Raw genomic sequence first — 27,474 nt, 5'->3', positions numbered from 1 at the left:
AATCAGGAGAAGGAAGGGTGGCTTTCATTAAATTAATAAGCAGCAATATCTTTAAGATCACATTCAAAAATGGAATTACTGGAAACTATAGTCTTTGGGCTCTATCATGAACAATAAATTGTAAAATACTTGGCATGGTACTGGACTTGATACGTCCGCCAACAAACTAACAGTGGCTTAACAATCAGATTAAATTGGTAACTTGATTTGGCAAAGTCAGTAAATCAATTAAACCAATTAAGTCTTAGCGACTCTGTGCTGGCAAAGCATCAACTGAATCGTAAATTAAGGAATGTTTCTCTTTTCAACTGGAACAGTTTTTTTAAAAAGAAGTCAAACTCTTCAGGGACTTTAGAGATCTAATAGGATTTGACAGAAAAAAACCGACTTCTGTCCTCTAAAACTATTAGGGTTATAAATCGTTCAGCCAAAGCCTTCCCCTGTGACTTGGTTGATAAAGGACACTGTCCGATATGGGGACTAACCTAATTAGACTAAGAAGATCCAAGATTCAACTCTCGATGTATGTGCTGACTTAGCTGATCTCTGTGTGCAGCAGTTGGAGCCTCCAATTGGCCTCAGAGCCCCTGGCTAGCGAAGTGAAATATCCGCCAATGTACCTGCTCCTGATTTCATTCCAGTGATCCTTCCTGTAAAACTGGCATTGCTGGGCTGATGTACCCACCACCTTCTGCCCTACCCCCTTCCAAGGTCAAATATCATCTCTAAACACAGGCTTAAAGACTGCTTGGGCAAACTAACATAGAGCATTCAACAGAACCATGTGCTAGCATGGGTAGATGGGAAGTAATTTAATGCAGGCTTTTTCTGATTAAAAAATTATCTTCGAATAAATGCACATAACATAGGGATACTGTACTTCTCAGTCTGTGTCAGAAAACAAATGATCTATAAGAAGATGATGAAGAATTGTAGGCATGCTGTCCTTTATTGAAGTAATCAGTGAAAGTTATCTACTTAAAAGAAAGTTAGAATTTCTATTTGTTTACACTTACTGAATATTTGGTACTTTTTCCTGATAGACACTGGTATTACTCAATGGGGCAAAACTTGGAGTCTGGTTAGGGCCTCACTACAGTGAAGATCAGCATACATGTCAGACTTGCCTACTATGCAACATTTGGCAACAACACATCACAAAAGCACCACCGATCAGTAAGCTAACGCTGATCCGCTACCTGCAACACTAACGAGACTATTATACTACCTTGGACATACCGCTGCACCCAGCCCAGAGCTGACATATCTGCAAGGATAGCATGTATTTGCTCAGCTGATCAAGAACTCAAGTTTGTCAGGCACACCAACGAGGCCCATTCTGCGAAATGCTCGCTCAGCATCCCACAGATCATGGGTCATCTTGATTCTGACAGCCATGTTACAATTCATAAGGAATTGTTAGCAGTCCTAAGACTCTCAACAAAATATGTTTCAAATTGAATTTATGGGCTGGATTTTATAACCCCCCCCCCCCCCTCCCCCACCAACCCAAAGTCGGGCGTCATGGTGGTCAGGGCTGGAAAATGTCTCCGGGAGAGGCACGCCACGGGCCTCAACGCTGGGAAGGCCCAGCCCAATATTGCTGGCGACACCTTTGCCGGGAATGGACTGCCCACCTCTTCCACACCATTGGGGGGTGGGGCAATCCGCCCCGGCCATTTAAATGAGCCGCGGCATTTAATATTGCGACTGCTCCACACCGATGTACAATTCAGCCCTATATGTTTAGATATATTCAGTTCTTTGACTGTAGAGATCAGTCTTATGGTTCTTCTCTGCACTGTTCCAATGCTTGAACGTCCACTGTCTCAGTGACCTGCAGCTAGTAAAAGAAAGAACTTGCATTTATACAGTGTTTTTCACAATCTCAGAACATCCTAAAGTGCTTTACAGCCAATTAAGTATTTTTGAAATGCAGTCACTGTTCATAAAAAATGCAGAAGGCAATTTGCACACAGCAAGCTCCCACAAATGTGACAATGACCAGATAATCTGTTTTAGTGATGTTGGTAATTAAGAGCAGAAACCTTGGCTGATTATGTTTTTCCTGCCCTTAGAATGGGGACATTAGGGTCACACTGAGGACAGACTCTGCGCAGAAGCTGAGACCTTCTCAGCTTTCTGGCTGAGTACCACACCAGGCACTTCATTTAGCCACTGAGTCTATTTGAAAAATGAAAACTGACAGACCTCTAAACATATGCAGAGTGCCATGCCTCCTTCCTTACAATATCAGTTTGCCTAGTCACATACTGCTCAAATGCCCTGAGACATCTGCACAAAACAAAACACAATGCAGAACAATCTAGTTCTGGCACAAGTATTCCAACTAAATTAGGTTTACCCAGGTAGAATTCTTCCTGGGAATTCATAACAGTCTTGCAGATTAAATCATCATTTGCATCACGTTATACTAAATGCCTGTCAGGTACCATTTGGCAGCTCCCTCTGTAACCCCACATTTGAGCCACTGGCGAAGAAGCACCCTCTCTGATACACCAGCTTACAGTCCTGCACAGTCTATCTATAAGCCTTGTTTAAAAAAAAGTGTAAGGAATTGCTGGAAGGCTGTTATTGTTTAAAGAATTTGTCTCTGAAAATAACAGATCAGACTTCAGTATTTGCATATTCACCAAGGAACATGAATTTCATAGTCTAAGGAGAGGCGTCAATTCACTCTTTGATAAAAGTTAAAATGAACACCCAAAGGCACAGAAATTCAGTGTAAATCAGGTGAAGGATGTAAACCAGATGGGGTGGGGGGGGGGCAGGGAGGGGGGATGTAAATCAGGCAAGGTGTAAAATGAGCGATCAATTTGATTTCACCCCTTTTTACACCTCGTGATTTAAAATTCAAATGAACCCAAATATATTTATCAGAGAAAAAAAAAAGCTGGGCTCTCCCCCAGTGGTAAACTTGCCAAATGATGTGCTACAGTGTGATACAAAGTAGGACGGTCTGGGTTCCATTGTGGCCTGAACAAGCTGGTCTGAGTCAGGGTGGAGGTTGTATGAGGGGAGTGGGGGCTATGCTTTGCAATAACACCCTCAGTCCCGAGAGTCGACAGAGGTCCCAGCGACTAATTGGTTTCGAGTGGACCTAGCTGGAAAGCGTACACATGCTAGTATCAGGCAGAGACAAGATCAAATAGCCAGGCTGCCAACTCTCACCTTTTTTATTCACACATAAATGCATAAGACCACTTGGAAAAGATAGTTGAGGTCTACCAGCAACTGTAGTACTGACTCTGGTTGAGTCACCACCTGCAAATGAGGAGGGGAGCAAGGAAAAGTCACAACATTCTCACCACTTCAATATGATAAAACAAGATCTGGCCAAAGTGGACTGGGAGCAGCTACTTTGAGGAAAGTCTACATCAGACCAGTGGGAGTCATTCAAAAAGGAAATAGTGAGAGTTCAGGGCCAACATGTTCCCGTAAAGGTGAAGGGTAGGACCAATAAGTCCAGGGAACCCAGGATGTCAAGAGATATAGAGGATTGGATCAGGAAAAAAAAAAGAGGCTTATGGCAGATTCAGAGGGCTGAAAACAGCCGAGGCCCTAGAGGAGTATAGAAAGTGTAGGGGGGTACTTAAAAAAAAAAAGTAATTAGGAGAGTGAAGAGGGGGCATGAAAAAACATTGGCGGGCAAGATAAAGGAAAATCCCAAGGCATTTTTATAAGTATATTAAGGGCAAGAGGATAACCAGGTAAAGAGTAGGGCCCATTTGGGGCCAAAGTGGCAATCTGTGTGTGGAGCCAGAGGACATAGGTGAGGTTTTAAATGATTACTTTTCATCTGTGTTCATTATGGAGAAGGACGATGTAGGTGTCGAGATCAGGGAGGGGGATTGTGATCTACTTGAACAAATTAGCATTGAAAGGGAGGAGGTATTACCGTTTTTAGCGGGCTTAAAAGTCGATAAATCCCCAGGCCCAGATGAGATGCATCCCAGGCTGCTATATGAGGCAAGGGAGGAGATAGCATGGGCTCTGACACAAATTTTCAAATCCTCTCTGGCCACAGGAGAGGTGCCAGAGGACTGGAGGACAGCGAATGTGGTACCATTATTCAAGGAGGGTAGCAGGGATAAACCAGGTAATTAGAGGCCAGTGAGTCTAACATCGGTGGTAGGGAAACTACTGGAAAAAATTCTGAGGGACAGGATTAATCTCCACTTGGAGAGGCGGGAATTAATCAGGGATAGTCAGCATGGCTTTGTCAGGGGGAGATCATGTCTAACAAATTTGATTGAATTTTTTGAGGAGGTGACTAGGTGTGTAGATGAGAGTAAAGAAGTTGATGTAGTCTTCATGGACTTCAGTAAGGCTTTTGATAAGGTCCCGCATGGGAGATTGATTAAGAAGGTAATGGTCAAGAAGGTAAGAGCCCTGGAGATCCAGGGCAATTTGGCAAATTGGATCTAAAATTGGCTTAGTGGCAGGAGGCAAAGAAGGCTGTATTTGCGAGTGGAAGCCTGTGATCAGTGGTGCACCGCAGGGATCGGTGCTGGGACCCTTGCTGTTTGTAGTGTACATTAATGATTTAGACGTGAATATGAGAGGTATGATCAGTAAGTTTGCAGATGACACGAAAATTGGTGGTGTTGCAAATAGGAGGAAAGCCTTAGATTACAGGACGATATAGATGGGCTGGTAAGATGGGCAGAGCAGTGGTAAATGGAATTTAATCCTGAGAAGTGTGAGGTGATGCATTTTGGGAGGACTAACAAGGCAAGAGAATATACAATGGATGGTAGGATCCAAGGAAGTACAGAGGGACCTCGGTGTACTTGTTCATAGATCACTGCAGGCAGAAACACAGGTAGATAAGGTGGTTAGGAAGGCATATGGGATACTTGCCTTTATTAGCTGAGACATAGAATAAAGGAGCAAGGAGGTTATGATGGAGCTGTATAAAATGCTAGTTAGGCCACAGCTGGAGTACTGTGTACAGTTCTGGTCGCCACGCTATAGGAAGGATGTGATTGCACTGGAGAGGGTGCAGAGGGGATTCACCAGGATGTTGCCTGGGCTGGAGCATTTCAGCTATGAAGAGAGACTGGACAGCCAGAGGATGGTTGGAATCTGGAACACACTGCCTGAAGGGGTGGTAGAGACAGGAACCCTCAACATTTAAGAAGTATTCAGATGAGCACTTGAAATGCCATAGCATACAAGGCTACGGGCCAAGTGCTGGAAAATGGGATTAGAATAGACAGGTGCTTGATGGCTGGCACGGACACAATGGGCCGAAGGGCCTGTTTCTGTGCTGTGTAACTCTATCACTCTATTTTGTTTGGCTTTTGAAGAGTATCTTAAAATAAATCAGATCTGGCTTTTAAAGAGTATCATAAAATAAATCTCACCCATCTTTTTCAAAGTAGGGAGTACTTATTCTTTTATTGGGCCATTGTCTATATTTTACCTTCATGCTGCCAGTTATGTATGATTGATATCAGTGAGAATGGGCATCAGAAAAAAATAACATACTCAATATGTATTAACTGATTGTTACTTCACTGAAACGTGAATCATATTTACTGATGACATCCATAAAGGACAGTATGCCTGTAAATCTTCCTTATCTTCTTATTGATTATTTGTGTTTTCTCTTTGGTAGGATTTACAGACTGACAAGTATTGTATTCCTGTTATGTTCTGTATATTTATTCGACTTAGATAATCTGTCTCATTAGGAAAAGCCGAAAGAGTCACTAATTTTTTTTAACCCACTTCTGAACGACTCATGATGGTCTCTCAAATCTTGACCAACTAGCCAATTTTATTTTTAAGCCTCAACAGGTACCACAGCATATTAGCCAAAGTGTTTGCCACTCTGGCGATACCACTTGGATCAACTGCTTGGAATTTACAGCACGGAAACAGGCCTTTTGGCCCAATTGTCTGTGCCAGTGTTTATTCTCCGCACCAGTCTTCTCCCACCCTTCTTCATCCAACCCTATTTAGAAGTACATAGAATATATCACACAGAAATAGGCCATTCGGCCCAACTGGTGTTGCTGGTGTTTATCTCCACTTGAGCCTCCTCTCATCCTTCAGCTAGCTCAATCAGCATAATCCTCTATTCCCTTCTCCCTCATATGCTTATCTAGCTTCCCCTTAATTGCATCTACACTACTTGCCTCAACCACTCCATGTCGTAGCGAATTCCATATTCTCAACACTTCTGGGTGAAGAAGTTTCTTCTGAATTCTCTTTGATTTCTTGGTGATTATCTAATATTGATGGTGTCTAATTTTGTTCTACCCCACAAGAGGAAACAGTCTGTCTGTGTCTACTCTGTAAAAATCTTTCATGATTTTAAAGGCTTTTATTGGGTCTCCCCTCAGCTTTCTCTTTTCATGAGAAAAGGGACCCAGCCTATTCATCCTTTCATGAAAGATAAAACCTCGCAGTTCTGGTATCATCCTTGTAAGTCTTTTTTGCACCCTTTCCAGTGCCTCTATATCCTTTTTATAATATGGTGACCAGAATTGTACATAGGACTCTGTGTTGTCTAACCAAGGTGTGATACAAGTTTAGCATAACTTCTCTACTTTTCAATTTTATCTCTCTAGAAATAAACTTCAGTGCTTGGTTTTTATTATGGCCTTATTAACTTGTGACACTACTTTTAGTGAGTTGTGTATTTGCACTCCCAGATCCCTTAGCTCCTCTACTCCATTTAGATTCTTATTTTCCAACTAATATGTGACCTTATTTTTTCTCTTACCAAAATGCAAAACCTCACACTTATCTGTGTTGAAATTTATTCAACCCTATCTGTACTTGATCCAATCCTAATCGCCGACAACTGATAGGGACCTCAATTGTCAACATGAAGGAGAGTATACCAGTTAAAATGCAACTTCTAATGGCACAGTGAGAAAATGCCCCATGCAGTACAGTACTGGGCACTGCTTGAATTCAGCTGTTGAGAATACAATTCTGCTACTATTACAATGTGAGCAAACAACATGGCTCTCACGTTACCTGTCCAGAACACTGAGAGGTGACTGGACTGTCCAATTGTGCAGACCCAGTGGCGATGACATAGTGTGATCTGTGTAACGTTTTTAATTGCATGTGGAAGCCTCAAGACAAAAAGCGAATGTCATCCTTGCAGTGAAAAGCAACATAAGAATAATGTGCGGCTGTGTTAATAATCATTCTGGATTCAATTGAGGGGAAACAGCACTGAGTGGTTTCATCTCTCAATGAAAACAACATACTACAGCTACTTCATTGGTTAATAACGTATTTTTGCAAGATATATATTTCAATTACATGGGAGGAGAGGGATACAGGCATATATCTGGGTAAATTAATGGGCTGAGTTTTCTTGCAGGCGTCCAGACCGTGTGCGGGTTTCAAGCCCCTGCATGGCTTCAGCCCCCTTCCCACCGCACCTCCCTCCCCACCCGCCCTGAACACCTGTGGCGACCTCCTATTTGGCCACCTCCACTTTCACTGTCCAATTAAGGATGGCAGGCGGGATCGTGACGTGGGAGGCCCAATGAGAGGGCCCACAGCAGTGAACGGCCAGCAGTGCTACCAGGAGAGGTGAGCATGAGTGTGCCTCAAAATGAAGGCACTCCTTAGATGTCTGCTGAACATTGTTACAACCGACCACTCCAGTCAAAGCCCCCGATCAAAATATATGATTCTGATTGTGGTGGGAGAAACGCACTGTTAATTCAATCCCGTCCCTCCACAGATCGCCCAACATATCATTTTAAACTTTCCAAAGTAAAGAAAGACTCAGCCAAATTGTACCATCTATTAACCCCCGAATGAGGCTAACCAAACCAGGTGTCTTAAATCAACAAATTAGTTGTTTAATTAGAAAAACTAAATTTTTAAACACTATGAAGATGTAAACATCATTTAAAATAGAAAAAATTAGAGTTCTTGCAAATTTACAGTCCAGTGTTGCTAGAAGTCCTCACAGCCGTTTGATGGGGAAAAAAGATTCTTCAACAGTAGAACAGTCCGTATTCTAATTCCAGCAGTAAGTGATGCTTTCCTTCTCCAGTGATGAATTTCAACAATTAATGACTTGCAAACACTTTTTAAATGAATCAATTTGGCTTTAGAATTTTTGAGGGGTAAAAGATTGTCACAGTCTAACTTCCCTTCCTTCAGTTTAAATTATCAGAGATCTCTGTTTAGGCTTGACTTTTTTAGAATTTTGAGAGATAATTAACCAGACTAAATTCTCTTCCTTCAGTTTAAATGGCTGAGAGCTCTTCTTTCAGGTGCTAACACCAGCTGTCTGTTTCCTCTGTTAGCACAGACTGCCTGCACTATAAGCCAGTTCAAAATTGAATTGTAACAAATGTATCTCTTGATGTTCCGTCCCAGTGGCTGTATCCAAGGCAACGAGAATGCACCTTCTTTGTAACTCCTGAGGCTTGCTTATTCTTAAAGCAGTACTGATCCTTTGCTGTCTTAAAGACACACCACATATTCCCGGAAAAAAACTACAGGATCATTACAACATGTTTTTTAAAAAAAGGAAGCCTAGAGATGTTGGAGCCTGCAGCGTAGAAGGGGATCCCCTCCGCGGGAACTTTTGTTGCCACAGCTGCAACCGTTGCAGCCTTGCAGCTCCTTCATTGGCTATTTGAGAGGAGCTTCCGATGGCCCTCCATCCCACCGCCAGGAGGCTGCGTCCAGTAGCTGCCAGGCTCCGGGCTCGGCGTCGAGCCCATCCGATGCTGGAACAGTTCCATTGGAGCTAGCGGCTGCTTGCCTCCCTGGAGCAGGTTGGCGATTCGCCTGGCGGCCCACCCCTGGGAAAGTTGGGGAACCTTCCCAAAGGGGTTACCCACTACTTTACCGGCCCCCTCTGCCTCCAAATCCATCTCCACGAGGCTAGGAAAATTCAGCCCAATGAGAGTCAGATGAAAGGTTCAGTTAAAGGTTTCCATTGTGACAGGGAAAGAAAGGAACTGACTATCTATAATGTTAATCAGGATTACAGCAGAATGGGCAAGACAGGCTCGCTGATCTCTTCTCATTCTGCACTTGGTTGTGCTTTCTTAATCTTTTAAGTTCAAGTATTTAAAAGGTAAATGCTCTTGAGTTCGTGCACGAGCAACTGAGCCATCGAGGAAGGTCCAGCTTTACTCCCCAGCCTGTGGTGAGTTAGCTGATCTTTCCAGCTCCTCGGTAAAGGCATTGATATCGGCCTTAGCACTCTTGGGTTGGTTTAGGGGGAAATCACCTGAGCAATATCCAGCAAGCCCTTGCTGGACAATGCAGTATTTGGACATTGGTTGAGGCGAGGATGAGACGTAGCTACGATGCCTCCCATAGTCAAGCAGCTTGGGGCAGCTCATGCATAAATAAGTTAGTATATTTTGCCTCTAAATGTAAAAGTCAGGGAATGCAGTGATTCCTCTCAGTCAATCATGTTAAGCTCTTCTCAACAGGAGTCCCATTCCCTATTTTTCCCTTCTGTGAATGCGTGTGTTATGACCTTTATCTGTCCTCCTAAATCCCAATGCTGTGTTATCCTGCCTTCCTGAGTCCCAGTGCTCTACTTCCCTGTTCCCCAAGTCCCAATGCTGGTGTCTGTCCCAAATAAGTTCCAGTATCCAGCCTGCCTGAGTCTGGAGGCTCAGCCTGTCCTAATACTTCTGTTGCTGTCCTCTGAGTCCCAATGCTGTAGTCTCTGCAGGAGTTTGAAGGATAGTGAAGGAGGGAAACTTCATTCCTTCTTTTAGAAGTTCTGTACTCATTTTTAGACACTTCCACTCAGCCGTCATTTGTGACTGAGTTGATAATATGTATCTAAAACCTTTCTTAATTTCTAATCCTTTTTCTCTCAAACTGGGGAATATGTTTCCTTTGTGCATTTTAGTTTCTATTCAGCTCGCGCTCCCATTAGACATTCGTTTGTCAGATGCTAAATGTTTTATGGGGCATCAGATTCATTAAAATGGACCATCACGAATTCTTGTCTCAAGAGGTCATCACTGGGTGCTGTAATGAGATGCACAAGAGGGACTCTGTATAACTCTTAAAGGCTACAGCCAGGATGATTTATTGAATCAAATGTAGGTTATTGACTGACCTGTGGTGAGCAATGTAATTGCTGCATGTTTTTTTAAATTGCAGAGAGCTCAGTAAAGTGGAGAAATATGAAAGGTTTTCCTCCTTGGTTTCAATTCTTAGACTTGGTCTTGACTGACAACCCACAAGGTTCACGTAGAGTCATAGAAAGATACAGCACTGAAACAGGCCCTTCAGCCCACCGAGTCTGTGCCGACCAACAACCATCCATTTATACTAATCCTACATTAATCCCATATTCCCTACCACATCCCCACCATTCTCCTACCGCCTACCCACACTAGGGGCAATTTACAATGGCCAATTTACCTATCAACCCGCAAGTCTTTGGCTGTGGGAGGAAACCAGAGCACCCGGCGGGAACCCACATGGTCACAGGGAGAACTTGCAAACTCCACACAGGCAGTACCCAGAACCGAACCCGGGTCGCTGGAGCTGTGAGGCTGTGGTGCTAACCACTGCACCACTGTGCCGCCCCGTTCACATGACTAAATATTTCTTCTTATCGAGTCCCATTTTTCAAGAAAATGCTTTATTGTGTGCGTTTTTACTGAATAAGATCCAAGTTCCAGGTAAATGATTACTTCAAGGTCATGTCATATGAAGAATGAACCAAAATGTTTGTACTTTATAGTGAAAGAAGAATTTTAGTTACATCTGAAGAATTAGCCCTCAAGAAAATTGTACTATTCCTGGAGCACTCCACAGCCTGAATGCTATCCTGTATTAATCAATACTTCCCGTCAGTCACCTCCACTGGCCCTCCATCTCCCAATGCATTGATTCCAAAATGCTTATCTCTGTTTGCAAAGCCCTCTGTGACCTGATTGACCTCCAGCCCACAGCAACTGCCTCTCTTTAAACCAAGCATCTCCCCTTCCATCACCATTGGCAAAGCCTTCAGCAATCATGCCGCAATATTCTAGGATTCTTCCCTTAACTCCTCCATCTTATTTTATCAATTCCCGCCATCAAAGGATTTCTGAAAGCATACTTGCTTTGACTATACATTCTGCTATGTTAAAAGAGCTACATAAGTGAAAGACGTTGTTGTTGTTGTTGTTAACACCAGGACAAACTGTGTGGTCTTGATGAAGTTTCTGTTGCTGCACAGTGATGCTGGTACAACTATAAACTTAACACCTGCATCCAAAGTAAAGGGGCCAATTTTGGTCTCCTTACCTAAGGCAATACTTATCTTAGAGGGAGTGCAACAAAGGTTCAGTGGGATATAACAATAGTGCAGTAAGGTGGAATAAGGTAGATGATCAGTCATAACCTTATTGAATGGCTAAGCAGCCCCATAGGGACGAATGGCCGACTCCTGTTCCTATTTCTTATGTTATTATAAAGCCACCTGCAGAATCTTTCCTCTTGTTTTGTATTATAAAGTCCTCCTTCCACTTCTCTTCTCTCCTGAAGGTGGCTGCTCTTGCTGAGGTAAGATGCCACGGAATGGTGCACTTCCACATGACTAAGATACCAGGAGAGCTACAGTGTTACACACCGGGCTGAATGTTATTCAAAAAGTGTGCCTGCGCCGTGGAGCTGCTGTGATATTTCGCGTGGTGGTTCATTAACATGGAGGGGCGGACCTACTGCCCCCAATGACGTTAAGAGGGCGGGCTCTTCGTCCCCGGCAACAGTGTCCGGTGCCACCTTGCAGGCGCCAACGCCATTTTTAAAGAGTGTCAAGCCCTGACAGTTCACTTTAATTTTTAATGGGACAGGTTTGGCAAAAGATTTAAATAATTATTATACTCACACTTCCAATCCCCTCTCCTACCCCTCCCCCAATGAATAAACTGTTTATTATTTGTCCTATCACCCAAAAAGGTAGGTTTTCACTCACAAACTTTTGCCCCCCAAACTTACATACAAATTAGGAGCAGGAGTAGGCCACTCGGCCCCTCGTGCCTGCTCCGCCATTCAATAAGTTCATGGCTGAACTGATTATTCCACATTTCCACCTACCCCCGATAACCTTCCACCCCCTTGCTTATCAAGAATCTATCTACCTCTGCCTTAAAAATATTCAAAGACTCTGCTTCCACCGCCTTTTGAGGAAGAGAATTCCAAAGATTCACGACCCTCTGAGCGAATAAATTTCTCCTCATCTCTGTCTTAAATGAGCGACCCCTTATTTTTAAACAGTGACCCTAGTTCTAGATTCTCCCACAAGAGGAAACATCCTTTCCACATCCACCCTGTCAAGACCCCTCAGAACCTTATATGTTTCAATCAAGTCGCCTCTTACTCTTCTAAATTCCAGCAAATACAAGCCTAGCCTGTCCAACCTTTCCTCAGAAGACAACCTGCCCATTCCAGATATTAGTCTAATATACCTTCTCCGTACTGCCTCCAACGTATTTACATCCTTCCTTAAATAAAGAGACCAGTACTGCACACAGTACTCCAGAGGTCTCACCAATGCCCTGTGTAGCTGAGGCATAACCTCCCTACTTTTGTATTCCCTTTGACCCTCAACCCTTTCCCACCATCCCTGCAACCAATCGCATTGGTTTTTACATCTCCCCCAACCCCCGAATCCTGAAAAATTCACTCCTCCCCCTTCCCCACCAGTGTCACATCTCGGATCTCTGAATGGAGATCCGAAGGCGTGGGAGTTCTGGCCACTGGCCGGAATATCGACGTGGGACGGCCGCCTGGACAAGATAAGTGCTTTTGCATGTATTTAAAATTATTTAATCTTCGCTGCCTCTGGAGAATCCTTGGCATCAGGTGGCAGGACCGTATCCCAAACGCAGAAGTCCTCGAGGCGGCCAACATCCCCAGCATATACACCCTACTGAACCAGCGGCGCTTGAGATGACTTGGCCATGTGAGCCGCATGGAAGATGGCAGGATCCCCAAGGACAGCAATCCCCATTGTACAGTGAGCTCGCCACTGGTATCAGTCCCACCGGCCGTCCATGTCTCTGCTTTAAAGATGTCTGCAAACGCGACATGAAGTCCTGTGACATTGATCATAAGTTGTGGGAGTCAGTTGCCAGCGTTCGCCAGAGCTGGCGGGCAGCCATAAAGGCGGGGCTAAAGTGTGGCGAGTCGAGGAGACTTAGCAGTTGGCAGGAAAAAAGACAGAAGCGCAAGGGGAGAGCCAACTGCGAAACAGCCCTGACAACCAATTTTATCTGCAGCACCTGTGGAAGAGTCTGTCACTCTAGAATTGGCCTTTATAGCCACTTCAGGCGCTGCTCCACAAACCACTGACCACCTCCAGGCGCTTACCCATTGTCTCTCAAGACAAGGAGGCCAAAGAAGAAGAAGAAATGTATTTAAATATTTCAATGAAGGCTCCGCCTCCGAGTGGCAGGGGGGCCACCCTGAGGCCTCTCCGCCACCGGTAAAATGCAGAAGGGTCATCCTGGTGTCGAGGCCCATGGCGGGCCTCTCCTGGAAGTATTTGGCGGGCCGCCCTGCCACAACTCCCGACGTCGGGGGACTTATAAATTTCTGCAGCCTTGCTACCTTTTTGAAAAATATTAGCCCAGAAGTTACTTAATAAATGATATTGGCTGCCTAACGTTTCATGCATTTGTACAACACTTCTCTATTTTAACAGAACTTCTAATCCAATTACGATTACAATGATTAAAATCCTCCATGAAATCACATTGAAAGCAACATTGAAAAGCTACTGTGGCATCAGTGTGGAATAACACTTTCAAGTGATTTTCAGGAGGGTGAAATAAGGATAGTTTAAAAACAGAATTATAAGGGAATTAGATTGGTGTTACTTGTGACCCTTAGTAACTCCAGGTCAAGTGTTTTAATCAGCACCACTTTCCGTCATGAAGTAAGTTACTAGCATATAATCTGTTGCTGGGGAAATCTCACAGGGAATATTACAGTAGGCATTTCTTATCAAAGGTACGTGCCCTCTTCCATTGCATAAAGGCAGCATTTTCTTTGCAAGACCAAGGACACAGCAAAAGAATATGCTCCTGAGAGAGATGAGCTGTTATAGGCAAAGTGTCCACAATGCTTGTTTTAAAGATGGAATGGTTTACAAGTCTGAGCAATGCATGGCTGATCACCATCAAATATTAATGTCCTAGTAATAGCGCTTTACTTTCTACTGCTGACTCCTCGGTGGCTGGCCTGCCATTAACTTTATTCACTTGTGACAAAGTGACTAGTGTCTACTGTCTGCACTATAATATTGATTTTCTGTTGTTTTTTTTTAGACCATAATTTATAGAGGTTGAGAGTTCAAACAGTTTTCTGCTCGAATTTATTGCCCATTATTTGAGTGTAATCTTCTGATTTGTGCACCCTGGGAGCAGCACAGTCCATTGTATTAATGGTAGAGCTGAACAGATACATAAATTCAGAGTGGAGAATGTTCAAGTTTGCCGCATCTGTTCAAGAGAGAGGGGACTAGATTTTCAATTTGCCACCCACCTGTAAAATTGGCGTTGCAGACTGGCCAATTATTGTAGAAACCACCCGATTATCATTTCCATTCAAGATCATGCAGAAACCGAGGGATTGCGGGAGGAAGTCCCAAAGAGCAGGACAGATGCAGCTGAAGACTTTGCCACCAATGGTTGGATGAAGGGAAAGGGAATGGACATAAGAACGAAGTAGGAGGAACGAGAGGGTATACAGGATTGATGGGAATTACAAATATAGGGTAGGGCAAGGCCATAGACGGAGAAATAGGCAAGGACAAGGATTTTGAATTGAATGGCAGTTGAAGTCAATGGATCTAAAAACCAGGAGAGATATAAAAAGGGTTTGCGATTGTCTGTCGTCCGTTCTCACCCCTATCACACAAAGTAAGGTGTCATCTCTATGGGGGGCATCCTATGAATGGGACAAACCAGTGAGCAAAGCTGGTGCCTGGGGGTAATTCTACACAAACCCTTACAGATAAGTGAGGATATGTGCAGATAAGCACCTTATGATGGGAATTGCATGTAAAATAAAAAAAGGCATTCGTTTTTATTTGAACCATTGGCTTTTCATGGTATTGTGATTTTAAATAATGGAGAGAGTATTGATGCTATTTTGCAGCAGTGCTCAGCTGGGAATATTTAACATGGTGTCTGTGTGGAGCAGTTCATTCTGCTTTTTGTGTTTCAGAGAATAATTAGAGTTTCCTCTTCCATTTCAGATGCATCATCCTATTCAGATGAAACCTGCTGACAGTGAAAAATCAAATGGTAAGCAAAGCATTTGCACTGGCAGATGAGAAGTGAGCTTTCTTGTATGTATTTTTTAATGTATGTTTTGCTGCCCCCTCAAAATCTTTTCTCTTTCCTCCTGAAGGCACTGACTGTGGGTGGGTACAGTTCCATGAGCTTTGGCAGCACAATAGTATTTCACAAGTTCGGGCTGTATTCCCTTGAATTTAGAAGGTTTAAGGGGTGATTTGATTGAAGTTTTCAAGATATTAAGAGAAACAGGTAGGATAGTTAGAGAGAAAGTATTTCCGCTGGTTGGGGAAACTAGAACTGGGGACATAATCTAAAAATAGAGCCAGACCTTTCAGGAGTGAAAATAGGAAACACTTCTACACACAAAGGGTGGTAGAAGTTGGAATTCTCTTCCGCAAGTGGTGATGCTAGATCAATTATTAATTTTGAATCTGAGATTGATAGACTTTTGCTAACTAAAGGTATTAAGGGATACAGGGCAAAGGTAGGGATATGGAGTTAGATCACAGATCAGTCATGATCTTATTGAATGGCGGAACAGGCTCAAGGGGCTAAATGGCCTACTCCTTTTCCTATGTTCCTAACTAATGAGTGTCTCTGATTCAGGGAATCACAGTCAAACCCAGTCCTGAACTCACTTGATATCCACATGCATGCATCATGAGGCACTAAGTAGTGATCAAGAATGGAACCCATGCTCATTTCTTTCCCCTTAAATCTAGCCCTGCGGTACCGAGGCTGTGATGCTGTGCTACCCACCCAATAATTCAGAATCAGGGTACGGGCTTAGCACAAGGGCATTTGTGTATCCTGAATGTGGATGAGTTGTGAGGGACTGGCCGAACCTTCCTCTTTCCCACATCAGGGAATAGTAGTTTAAAATAGACTGGGGGAGGGTCCCTGAAGCAGGCAGTATAACTGGGCTTGAGAGAATTAAATGAGTTTGCGGAGAGATTCGGTATCGAAGGCTGTTGAAGAGTTGATTTATGAAAAGGAATGGTTCTCTTCGGCCTAATGGCCTGCCGTGTTCCTAAAAATGCTTAAACACATTTCCTCATCTGTTGAGGTGTCCTCTTGATGTCGAAATGCCGATGGAAACATCACACATTGTTATACAGCTCTTGACTTTACTGTTGTGTCTCATTGATCAGCCAAGATGTGGCACAATTTGTAAGATGGATGCCATGTCATTTTCTGCCCAAGATGGCACCCAGCCCCAGCCCTACCCTTGAGCATGTGGAGGCACAATGATGTACCTGGGTCCGCATTCGGGCTGCTAGCACTTTTAAGGTGTCTGACAAGGTATTTTGATCTCACGTGGAGCAAGCTTGGTCCTTCGCAACCCAGGCCCTGGCTGCATGGACCTAGAGTACAAAACTGACCCTAATGTGATCTCAGTGGGCAAGCTCACTCAGAAATGTATACAAACCTTTGATGCATGCAAACCTTCGATCACCCTAATTTCACACTTAACAGTTCCTTGCACATTTGGTCATGTTTTCACGCCTCACGTAACAGTATGAAATTTGCCTTCAAATAGGTTTCTTTCACTAGACTGAGCCTTGTGATTTGTTTGTGGAACTCTTCAACCGATGCGACCATATTGTAATGAAGAAGGGCAGTAGAGTCTTAACTGAGTCTAATTGATTCCTCTGGAATATAATTATATTGCCTTGACCTAGTGCCCTTTGCATGGAACTGATGAATCTTTTTATTTCACATTTGACTACTGGATTCAAAAGTTGTCTGTCACTGAGACCCAAATTTGCAAGTCGAGCAGTGTAAGAGCGAACACCTTGATTTCTGTGTTTGAGGGACGCCCTCATTTATCTTGAATCGGTTTCAGAATGAACATTGTGGTCTTTGAAGCAATACATTTTAAAATGTTTGATAAATAATATTGCAGTCTCGAAAACAAATGACACGCAAAAAAACACTGTTTTCGGGTAATAGTAATTATAGATTAAGTTGTCATAAAAATTCATAATGAGTATGCTTATGAATTTTCAGACTGTAATTAAATGCCATATGCTGACATTAACAAACAGGAAGCTGGTTAATTAAATGAGACACTTTGGAGGCTGTTTCTACAGTGACTGATTACTTGCTGCAGTTGCACTAGTCTTTGTATCAAAGGGTTTTAAGGGAAGGAAACAGTGTAGAAGAGGTGAGTGCCATTTCCTCCAATTGCAAGCAACGCAGACAGCTTTCATCACTTAATGCGTCAACAAAGAGAGGTTAAATACGTTGTCAATGACTTTGTATTTGGCATAGCTCGTCTCCGTGGCTCAATTGGCAAGTGCACTGCCCAATGTGGGACTGAGCCAGGAGGGTTTGAAGTTCAGTCCCTGCTCTATATTAATCTGACTGCTGTAAGCAAGTGACGATATAGGGCATTCCATTTATCAGAACCCCAGGAACAAGGTGGTGAAAAATCAGCCAAGAATCCTGATGATGATTGGTGCTTGATGATACCAAGCTTGGATTTTAAAAGCCTGAAGATTCAAAGAGAAAGGGAAAACTAAAGCAGGTGCAGAAATCTACAGACTTGATGTCTTGAAAAATACTGAATGAAAGTAGGCAACAGTACAGTGAGTGTTGATTCAACACAGTGAGCGTGAGTGGCAGAACATCAATTCCCCACTAACTGTTTTTTTACACTGAAGGGCTATCGGACACTTCTAATTGTGTTGATGGGTTGTAGTTGGATTGTCAACAGTCAATTGGATAAATTGTTACATTTGCCACTGCACATTGCCTTTAAGTTAATATATATGTCCCTGGAATATAATTTTGTCATTCTCTGGTGTTAGTCGTTTGCCTAGGATTCATTTCAAAAAGTAATTCATTGCATGAAGTGAAACCCTTTGAGATTTTTCAATGTCAAAGGCACTATATAAATGCAATATTACTGTACTTAATGCCAGGGTTGGGGCCGACCATGACTCATGGCCCTCCTGCCTTGGGCGCTATGGCGTTGGAAGGATGAATGAGAACGGGCAGAGACTGCTTGAGTTGTGTACCTATCATAACCTCTGCATCACCAACTCGTTCTTTCACACTAAACCCTGTCACCAGGTTTCATGGAGGCACCCAAGATCACGTCGTTGGCACCAGCTAGACCTCATTGTCACAAGGCGAGCCGCCTTAAACAGTGTTCAAATCACACGCAGCTTCCACAGTGCGGACTGCGACACCGACCACTCCCTGGTGTGCAGCAAGGTTAGACTCAGACCAAAGAAGTTGCATCATTCCAAGCAGAAGGGCCACCCGCGCATCAACACGAGCAGAATTTCTCACCCACAGCTGTTACAAAAATTTCTAAATTCACTTGTAACAGCCCTTCAAAACACTCCCACAGGGGATGCTGAGACCAAGTGGGCCCACATCAGAGACGCCATCTATGAGTCAGCTTTGACCACCTACGGCAAAAGTGCGAAGAGAAATGCAGACTGGTTTCAATCTCATAATGAAGAGCTGGAACCTGTCATAGCCGCTAAGCGCATTGCACTTTTGAACTACAAGAAAGCCCCCAGCGATTTAACATCCGCAGCACTTAAAGCAGCCAGAAGTACTGCACAAAGAACAGCTAGGCGTTGCGCAAACGACTACTGGCAACACCTATGCAGTCATATTCAGCTGGCCTCAGACACCGGAAACATCAGAGGAATGTATGATGGCATGAAGAGAGCTCTTGGGCCAACCATCAAGAAGATCACCCCCCTCAAATCTAAATCGGGGGACATAATCACTGACCAACGCAAACAGATGGACCGCTGGGTTGAGCACTACCTAGAACTGTACTCCAGGGAGAATGCTGTCACTGAGACTGCCCTCAATGCAGCCCAGCCTCTACCAGTCATGGATGAGCTGGACATACAGCCAACCAAATCGGAACTCAGTGATGCCATTGATTCCCTAGCCAGCGGAAAAGCCCCTGGGAAGGACAGCATTACCCCTGAAATAATCAAGAGTGCCAAGCCTGCTATACTCTCAGCACTACATGAACTGCTATGCCTGTGCTGGGACGAGGGAGCAGTACCCCAGGACATGCGCGATGCCAACATCATCACCCTCTATAAAAACAAAGGTGACCGCGGTGACTGCAACAACTACTGTGGAATCTCCCTGCTCAGCATAGTGGGGAAAGTCTTTGCTCGAGTCGCTCTGAACAGGCTCCAGAAGCTGGCCGAGCGCGTCTACCCTGAGGCACAGTGTGGCTTTCGTGCAGAGAGATCGACTATTGACATGCTGTTCTCCCTTCGTCAGATACAGGAGAAATGCCGTGAACAACAGATGCCCCTCTACATTGCTTTCATTGATCTCACCAAAGCCTTTGACCTCGTCAGCAGACGTGGTCTCTTCAGACTACTAGAAAAGATCGGATGTCCACCAAAGCTACTAAGTATCATCACCTCATTCCATGACAATATGAAAGGCACAATTCAACATGGTGGCTCCTCATCAGAGCCCTTTCCTATCCTGAGTGGTGTGAAACAGGGCTGTGTTCTCGCACCCACACTTTTTGGGATTTTCTTCTCCCTGCTGCTTTCACATGCGTTCAAATCCTCTGAAGAAGGAATTTTCCTCCACACAAGATCAGGGGGCAGGTTGTTCAACCTTGCCCGTCTAAGAGCGAAGTCCAAAGTACGGAAAGTCCTCATCAGAGAACTCCTCTTTGCTGACGATGCTGCTTTAACATCTCACACTGAAGAATGCCTGCAGAGTCTCATCGACAGGTTTGCGTCTGCCTGCAATGAATTTGGCCTAACCATCAGCCTCAAGAAAACGAACATCATGGGGCAGGATGTCAGAAATGCTCCATCCATCAATATTGGCGACCACGCTCTGGAAGTGGTTCAAGAGTTCACCTACCTAGGCTCAACTATCACCAGTAACCTGTCTCTAGATGCAGAAATCAACAAGCGCATGGGTAAGGCTTCCACTGCTATGTTCAGACTGGCCAAGAGAGTGTGGGAAAATGGCGCACTGACACGGAACACAAAAGTCCGAGTGTATCAGGCCTGTGTCCTCAGTACCTTGCTCTACGGCAGTGAGGCCTGGACAACGTATGCCAGCCAAGAGCGACGTCTCAATTCACTCCATCTTCGCTGCCTTCGGAGAATACTTGGCATCAGGTGGCAGGACTATATCTCCAACACAGAAGTCCTTGAAGCGGCCAACATCCCCAGCTTATACACACTACTGAGTCAGCGGCGCTTGAGATGGCTTGGCCATGTGAGCCGCATGGAAGATGGCAGGATCCCCAAAGACACATTGTACAGCGAGCTCGCCACTGGTATCAGACCCACCGGCCGTCCATGTCTCCGTTATAAAGACGTCTGCAAACGCGACATGAAATCGTGTGACATTGATCACAAGTCGTGGGAGTCAGTTGCCAGCATTCGCCAGAGCTGGCGGGCAGCCATAAAGACAGGGCTAAATTGTGGCGAGTCGAAGAGACTTAGTAGTTGGCAGGAAAAAAGACAGAGGCGCAAGGGGAGAGCCAACTGTGCAACAGCCCCAACAAACAAATTTCTCTGCAGCACCTGTGGAAGAGCCTGTCACTCCAGAATTGGCCTTTATAGCCACTCCAGGCGCTGCTTCACAAACCACTGACCACCTCCAGGCGCGTATCCATTGTCTCTCGAGATAAGGAGGCCCAAAAGAAAAAGAACTGTACAAAAGTATAGCCTATGAGCCTGTGGGACTACATTTAGAATAGTTTTAGAGCAGTGTTTCATATTAGGGAAAGGGTTCTTGTTCCCTGATCACTTTGCCTTCTTGCAAAAGCATTGGTCTGTAACTGACAGGGAATTAACACATTTCTAGGGAATTAACACATTTCTAGGTTATTGCATGGCACTGCCCTTCAATCTGCATAGAGACATGAAACCTGTAAACAACATTTTTGTGTCACTGAACTCAGTTCCTAATCATGGAATAGCAATCTTCCTTAAACGTTGTTCTTCAGTTTCCTGTAATCAATTCCCAGTTTCCTAGTGGCTATCTTTTGCAGCCTCTTTGATATAGAGAGAACGGATTGATTGCTTTGTCCATCTCTGACCTTTATAGCTACCATAATGAGCTTGGCATCGTCTAAGCACTACTTACTGGTTTACCTTCTCTTCTCTTCTACTCATTTCAACTATGGTGATGTCATGCGCTATGGGGCATGCCCTTTCACCTTGATTTCTCAATAATTAGACTCCATTCTCAACTTGTGCAATGATGATCTTGAATGTCACAGTTACACTCAGAAAATTTGCTGCAACCAACAAGCAAGGGGTCAATATCACAAGCTTGGCAAGATGACTGTTTTCCATGGCTTAGGATTGTAGTGCTTTGTACGTAAATGTGTGGAGCTGTGAAAAGAGAAGCGGATTTCAACAAATCTAAGTATGAGGGAGAATATTCGTGTTCATATCCAGTCCACCAGTGGATGGTGGCCGTTGGCAGTTTACACAAGGTAGTCCTGAAACACAGGAGTAGTGGCAGGATATTTTACTTGAACGGATATGTTAAGTCGTGTTGGCTCATTGACAGCACCCTTATCTCTAATCAGACGATCATGGCTTCATGCCCCATATCAGGAGTGGAGTGTGTCAGATAAAAGCCAAGCTTGGGGTGACATTCCATGGCAGATGAGTATCGCACATTTGCTGCTGAGATTTTCGGGTTTATATCGATGTGGTTGAGCTTTATCCAGTTTTTGGATTAACAGGATAATTAGAGTAACTAGTCCAAGATCACAAAATAGGTTTGAATGAAGAACTATTCAGTCGACCTGAGTGGCACTCCTCTTACTGGACACAAAACCCATCTCTTCCACCCAATGTCAGATTTTGTTTGATAACCACTCCTGTGAAGCACCTTGGGTCATTTTAATAAGTTAAGAGCACTAGCTAAATGCAAGTTGCTGTATCAGCACACTGTGCCCACAGTATGAACTATCTACAGGATGCACTTTTAACAACACATCAAGCTTACCTCATCTGCACCTCTCTACTCTATAACCTCTATCATTTAAGAAGGGCAAGAACAGCAATGTCATGCTCCAAGTTGTACGACATACTGACAGGTATATATCACGATTCTTTCATCATCGCTGGGTCAAAATCCTGGAATTTCCTACCTAATGCCATCAGCACAAGCACTGCAGTGGTTCGTGGCGAAGACCCATCACCACCTCAGGTTTTCTAGTGGATGGGCAACAAAGGTAGCCATGCCCACATCTCAAGAGCAAATAATTAAAAAATGGCAGTTGTACTGCTTTCCATTAACGTAGCCCTGAAGAGGCAGAAAAGACTTCAGTTTAAAGTCTTATGTGAAGGATGACATATCCAACAACTCAACACTTCCTCAATACAGTTACAAAAATTGCAATGTTAGTAAACATTGCAGCAAGCAGCAACATCCCTGGTGAATCCCTATGAGGTTCAGGTCAGGAAATTACAAAGAGGGCTAAAGGAGAGGAATGTCCTCTGTTTCTTTCATTTGTGTGCCCAGATCTTGGCATCTTCTTCAATCCCTCTCCACTCACTGCCTAACTTGAGCTCAAATTTTATCAACAACAGTAACCTAAAAGCATTCTGGTTTGTGATGTAAAGTATCCATGCTGATTATCTTCTCTAAGACGCTTCTTAAAACCTACCTCTTTGACCAAGCTTTTGGTCACCTGTGCTAATATCTCCTTAAGTGCCTCAGTGTCAAATTTTATTTGATAATTGCTCCCATGAAGCACCTTGGGACATTTTGCGACATTAAATGTGCTATATGAATGTAAGTTGTTGTTGTTGTTGTTTACTTGTTCTGCTTCTTTCCACCACTCCTGAAGACGCAGACTCGTGTTGGTGTTTTTGACAGGTGCCAGCAACACACTGATGTCCCAGCGCAGTGGCCTTTCCTCCGGCTGAAATTTTTAATCCTCTTTCAGTACTTTGCGCCCCTCATGAAGTATGGCGACCTGGACATTAGGGCTTTCATCAGCGAAGCTGGCAGGGAGTGCGTACAGGCAAAATATGAGCACATGGCCTGTGATTTTCCCCCCATTAAAATTGGTGTTGCTGGAATTTGATAAAGTTTTTTGTCGGCAAGGGTATTACAGAATCAAGATGGGTGGATGAAGTTAAGATACAGATCAGCCATGATCTAATTAAATGGCAGAACAGGCTCGAGGGGCTGAATGGCCTTCTCCTGTTCCTATGTACTAGGAGCCTGGAATCAGTCCTATTTATAGGAGTTGCGCTACAGAACATGTTCACATTCAGAATCAAGTTCAACAACAAGCTCATCCTTCACCACCTCCCCAAAATTCCAATACCCGGTGCTAGTTAATGCTCAAACTGACCTCAGGTCATAGAGCCATTTCTAGCCATCCTGGGGTGAAGTATTGGAGTGGGACAGTACCTCAATATATACATAGACATATAGGCCAGAACTTTTACTCCTCCCCCCACCCTAGGAGCGGCTGGGAGGCCCCGGGGGGAGGCGTAAAATCGAGTGGGAAGCGGGGGGTGCCATGCCCCATCGCCTACCTACCCCCGCTGCTATTTTGCCAATAACGGGGGATGTGGCAAGCGGCCCTCCCACCCTAGGCCAATTGAGGGCCTTTAAGTGGCCAATTAATTGCCACTTCATGGCCTCCTCTTTACCAGCAGTGCATGGGCACTTCAGCACCTGAGGAGGCCACCCAGTAATACCTGGTAGCCTCCTTGCGGGCGAGGTGGGTGGGGGTGGGGGGGCCTTCCTGATCAGACACCCTGTGCCCCATGGAAGGGCCCCCAGCAGCACGGGCAACCCCTGCTAAAACTACTCCCCTGCCGTGCTCTTCAACTCCCACCCACCTCGCTGTGACCCAGCCGATTGTCCCTGGCGAGGCCTGAACCCCACTTACCTTCCTGAACAGTGACGTCCATCATCCTCCTTGCTGGCTGCAGTCCCAGCCATAGCCACTGCTCCTGGTGGCACTGCTTCTGATTAGCCAGCAGCTCTTGGAAGTGGGACCTCTTGCCTCAGAGGGGTCTGTAGTTGAACTTGATCCTGAATGTGAACACGTTCTGTAGCACAACCCCTGTAAATAGGAGTGATTCCAGGCTTCTAGTACATAGGAACAGGAGGAGGCCATTCAGCCCCTCCCAGAACTGAGGCCAATTCAGGGTCTGGGCCACGCAAAATTGCAGCCTGGCTTCCAGGCCGGGCGGAGGTGGGCTCACCCCTGACCTTTTCTCCAGTGGGCGGGGCCATTGCCACAATGTAAAATTCCAGCCATAGAATAGTTAAAACCTGATAACTAATGACAGCATTTCTAATATCCATTAGGGAACGTTATTTTTAACTTATTTGAGGCTTACAAAATACCAAACATTCCATCACTTTCAGGGTTTCTTTTTTGTGTTCTTAACTTTCGCAAAGACATCAAGATCTCGGTGTCTAAAAAAATGTTGATTAGATGATGACGTCATCTGTTCTGGAAATAGAATAGTCAGCTGGGTGTTAGTTTTCTCACTTCAGTTCTGTCATTGACCACACTGAATTGGACTGGAAACCTTTTCTGTTTTTGTGTGTGTGTATAATATATATATATATATGGATGTTTTTGTCCACATAGGGTTAAGCTGGATAGCTGTTGTCAATTGACCCCTGAGGTGCTACTAATTTAGTTTCACTGTCTGAAACAGTGACACAGAGCCATGGCAAAAAAGGCTTGATTCTACATTTGCAAGGAAGGGCTATGACTGCACGCTGTCTATTAAAACTGTAGGGAACTTCCGTTTATATCATGTAGGAATACGATTGAGGAAGTCAAGTGCCCAGATTCTGCTGTTCAGATTTCCTTCAGAAAATCTCTCTCTCTCTCTCTCCCTCCCCCTCTCTCCCTCCCCCTCTCTCCCTCCCCTCTCTCCCTCCCCCTCTCTCCCTCCCCCTCTCTCCCTCCCCCTCTCTCCCTCCCCCTCACTCCCTCCCCCTCTCTCCCTCCCCCTCTCTCCCTCCCCCTCTCTCCCTCCCCCTCTCTCCCTCCCCCTCTCTCCCTCCCCCTCTCTCCCTCTCCCTCTCTCCCTCCCCCTCTCTCCCTCTCCCTCTCTCCCTCTCCCTCTCTCCCTCTCCCTCTCTCCCTCTCCCTCTCCCCCTCTCCCTCTCCCACACACACACACGCCCACAACATATGCCTTTAAGTTGTCTAATTTACAGTAAATTTGATTTCCATTTTATTGAGTGTTTGAGGTTGTAATATGCAACAATCCAGATGCACTTTATTAAGCACTTAAGCTTTTGGAATATGACGTGTAAATCTGTGTGCTTGTAAATATATTAATTCATAAATTCTTTATTTTATTGTAAAGCTAATGCAGGCTGTCGACGCAAGGGCATTATTCATATCCCTTCTAATTGCCTTTTGTAGGAGATGGGGCTGGTGACGAGGTCTGACGTCCATGGGGGGGGTGATGGCAACACACATTTTTCAGGATTCGATTTGCTATTCAAACTAATACTCAGCCACTAGCTTATTTATAGAGGCTGCAACTGATATCAGTGTCACCTCATTTGCCTATTGTGTCAGTGCAATTTTGCCATCAGAGAAAGGTGATCAAACATTATCGCTAATGGCCACCTGCCTTTTCTTTTTCCTCTCTTGTCCTCTCCAGCTGTGGAAGACCGAAAGTTGTTCATAGGGATGGTTTCGAAAAAGTGCAACGAGAACGACATCAGAGTGATGTTCTCAACGTTCGGGCAGATAGAGGAATGCAGAATTCTACGGGGACCTGATGGGTTGAGTCGAGGCAAGTGTGCAATCCATCCTGTCTGTTTTTTTCCCAGTGCTAATTGGAACTATATGTCACAGTCAGTGAAGTAGAATGGTGCATCTTCCATTCAAAATGTTGCCTATCAATATGTTTACTCCAGCATGGTGTTAACTCTCTCAGCTCCTCCAGTGAGGCATTTTAAGCCCATGATGCCCAGTACATTAATCATTGGATTCTCTTCAGTCAAATTATCATTAAACCGTAACTCCCGTCATGGCAGCTTCAGAAGAGTCATTTCAAAAGATAAGCAAAAACTATTTTTTTTGAAATCCTATTACCAAGTGGTTTTAGACCTATTAAAGTTCCCCAATTGTGACAAGGTTAATAACCTTCTATCTTGTCACCAGTAGTCATTTAATTGAAGTTTTTAAATGTTTCAAAACCTTCTCTTCAGGTTAGACACTGGGGGCCTAAATCTTAAGTTGAGGAGAAAATCAATTTGCAAATACTTCAATGAATTTAAGAAAAACCGTGTTGCTTTGATTTTGGCTCCATTGTTAACTCCCACCACCCCGTGAAAACTGGGCAAGTTGTAATCACCTAATTATAGGGAAGGATGTTGCTGCTCTTGAGAAGGCACAGGGAGAAAACGAGGGCTAGGGCTGTGCCATGAGGATAGCGTCCAAATGATGGGGTTTGACTAAAATTCACCCCATTGTGTCATGTGCTTGTAACCAAGAGAAATAAATGGTTTGCTAAACTGTTTTCCACAAAGTCCTCGGCCTATTATTCACTGGCTCAGCTGCTCTCTGCCCCAATTAACGAACATTCATGAAATAAAATTTTAGTTGCTTTCTCATTGCACTCGTAGTCAGGATAAAGTGAGGCTCTGCTGAGCAGTGGCACAGGGCTTTAAAAGATTGCCTGACCCTCAATTGATAGAGCAAAAAAAAAATGTGTACAGCCCATTTAGAGCAGGCAGGAATTGAGAGAGAGAGAGGCAGTAGGTTACTAAGCAAAAATTAGATTCTTAAAGAAATGTCTATCAATATTATATAAAAATGCATATAGGAACTTTTGTGTATTCTTCCCCACCCCCCCTTATTTCCCCCCTCCCCCCCCCCCCCCACCCCGCGCATCCCCACCGAAACCCTCCAGCATTGGAATCCTGTCCTTATGAAAGTAGAAATTGTTTTTGGGAAGGCAGATTAAAACCTTAAAATCAAGGAGCATGGGACACATTTCTTTGGGATTCTCTCTGCATTTAATTCCACCCATGCACCCACTCCCCCACCCATCTATGCAGTGTTAATAAAGTAATTTTTCTGACGTCAGGCATCACAATAGTAGGAATGACAATCTCGGTTTAGCACAGTACACAACATGGGAGCAATCTACACCGGGTTTACAACCCGGTTAAGTTGCAGAAGAGGGAGAGATGT

The 27,474-nt window shown here is 44.4% G+C and overlaps 1 protein-coding gene across 13 annotated transcripts in view; it reads left to right on the top strand.

Annotated features, from left to right (window-relative positions):
* The window catches only part of celf2 (cugbp, Elav-like family member 2), a 567,676-nt gene that overhangs the window by 477,811 nt on the left and 62,391 nt on the right, over positions 1 to 27,474 (top strand). For all 13 annotated transcript variants that reach the window (XM_068059490.1, XM_068059494.1, XM_068059489.1 and 10 more), the window contains 2 exons: positions 15,245 to 15,293; positions 25,934 to 26,068. In XM_068059490.1, the coding sequence (XP_067915591.1) occupies positions 15,245 to 15,293; positions 25,934 to 26,068 (184 nt within the window). The remainder of the gene's footprint in view (positions 1 to 15,244; positions 15,294 to 25,933; positions 26,069 to 27,474) is intronic.

This window comes from Heterodontus francisci, chromosome 27 (genome assembly GCF_036365525.1).
Source record: "Heterodontus francisci isolate sHetFra1 chromosome 27, sHetFra1.hap1, whole genome shotgun sequence".
Lineage (NCBI taxonomy): Eukaryota > Metazoa > Chordata > Chondrichthyes > Heterodontiformes > Heterodontidae > Heterodontus > Heterodontus francisci.
Note: the sequence above shows the minus strand (reverse complement) of the source record. Positions and strands in the feature narration are given on the sequence as shown.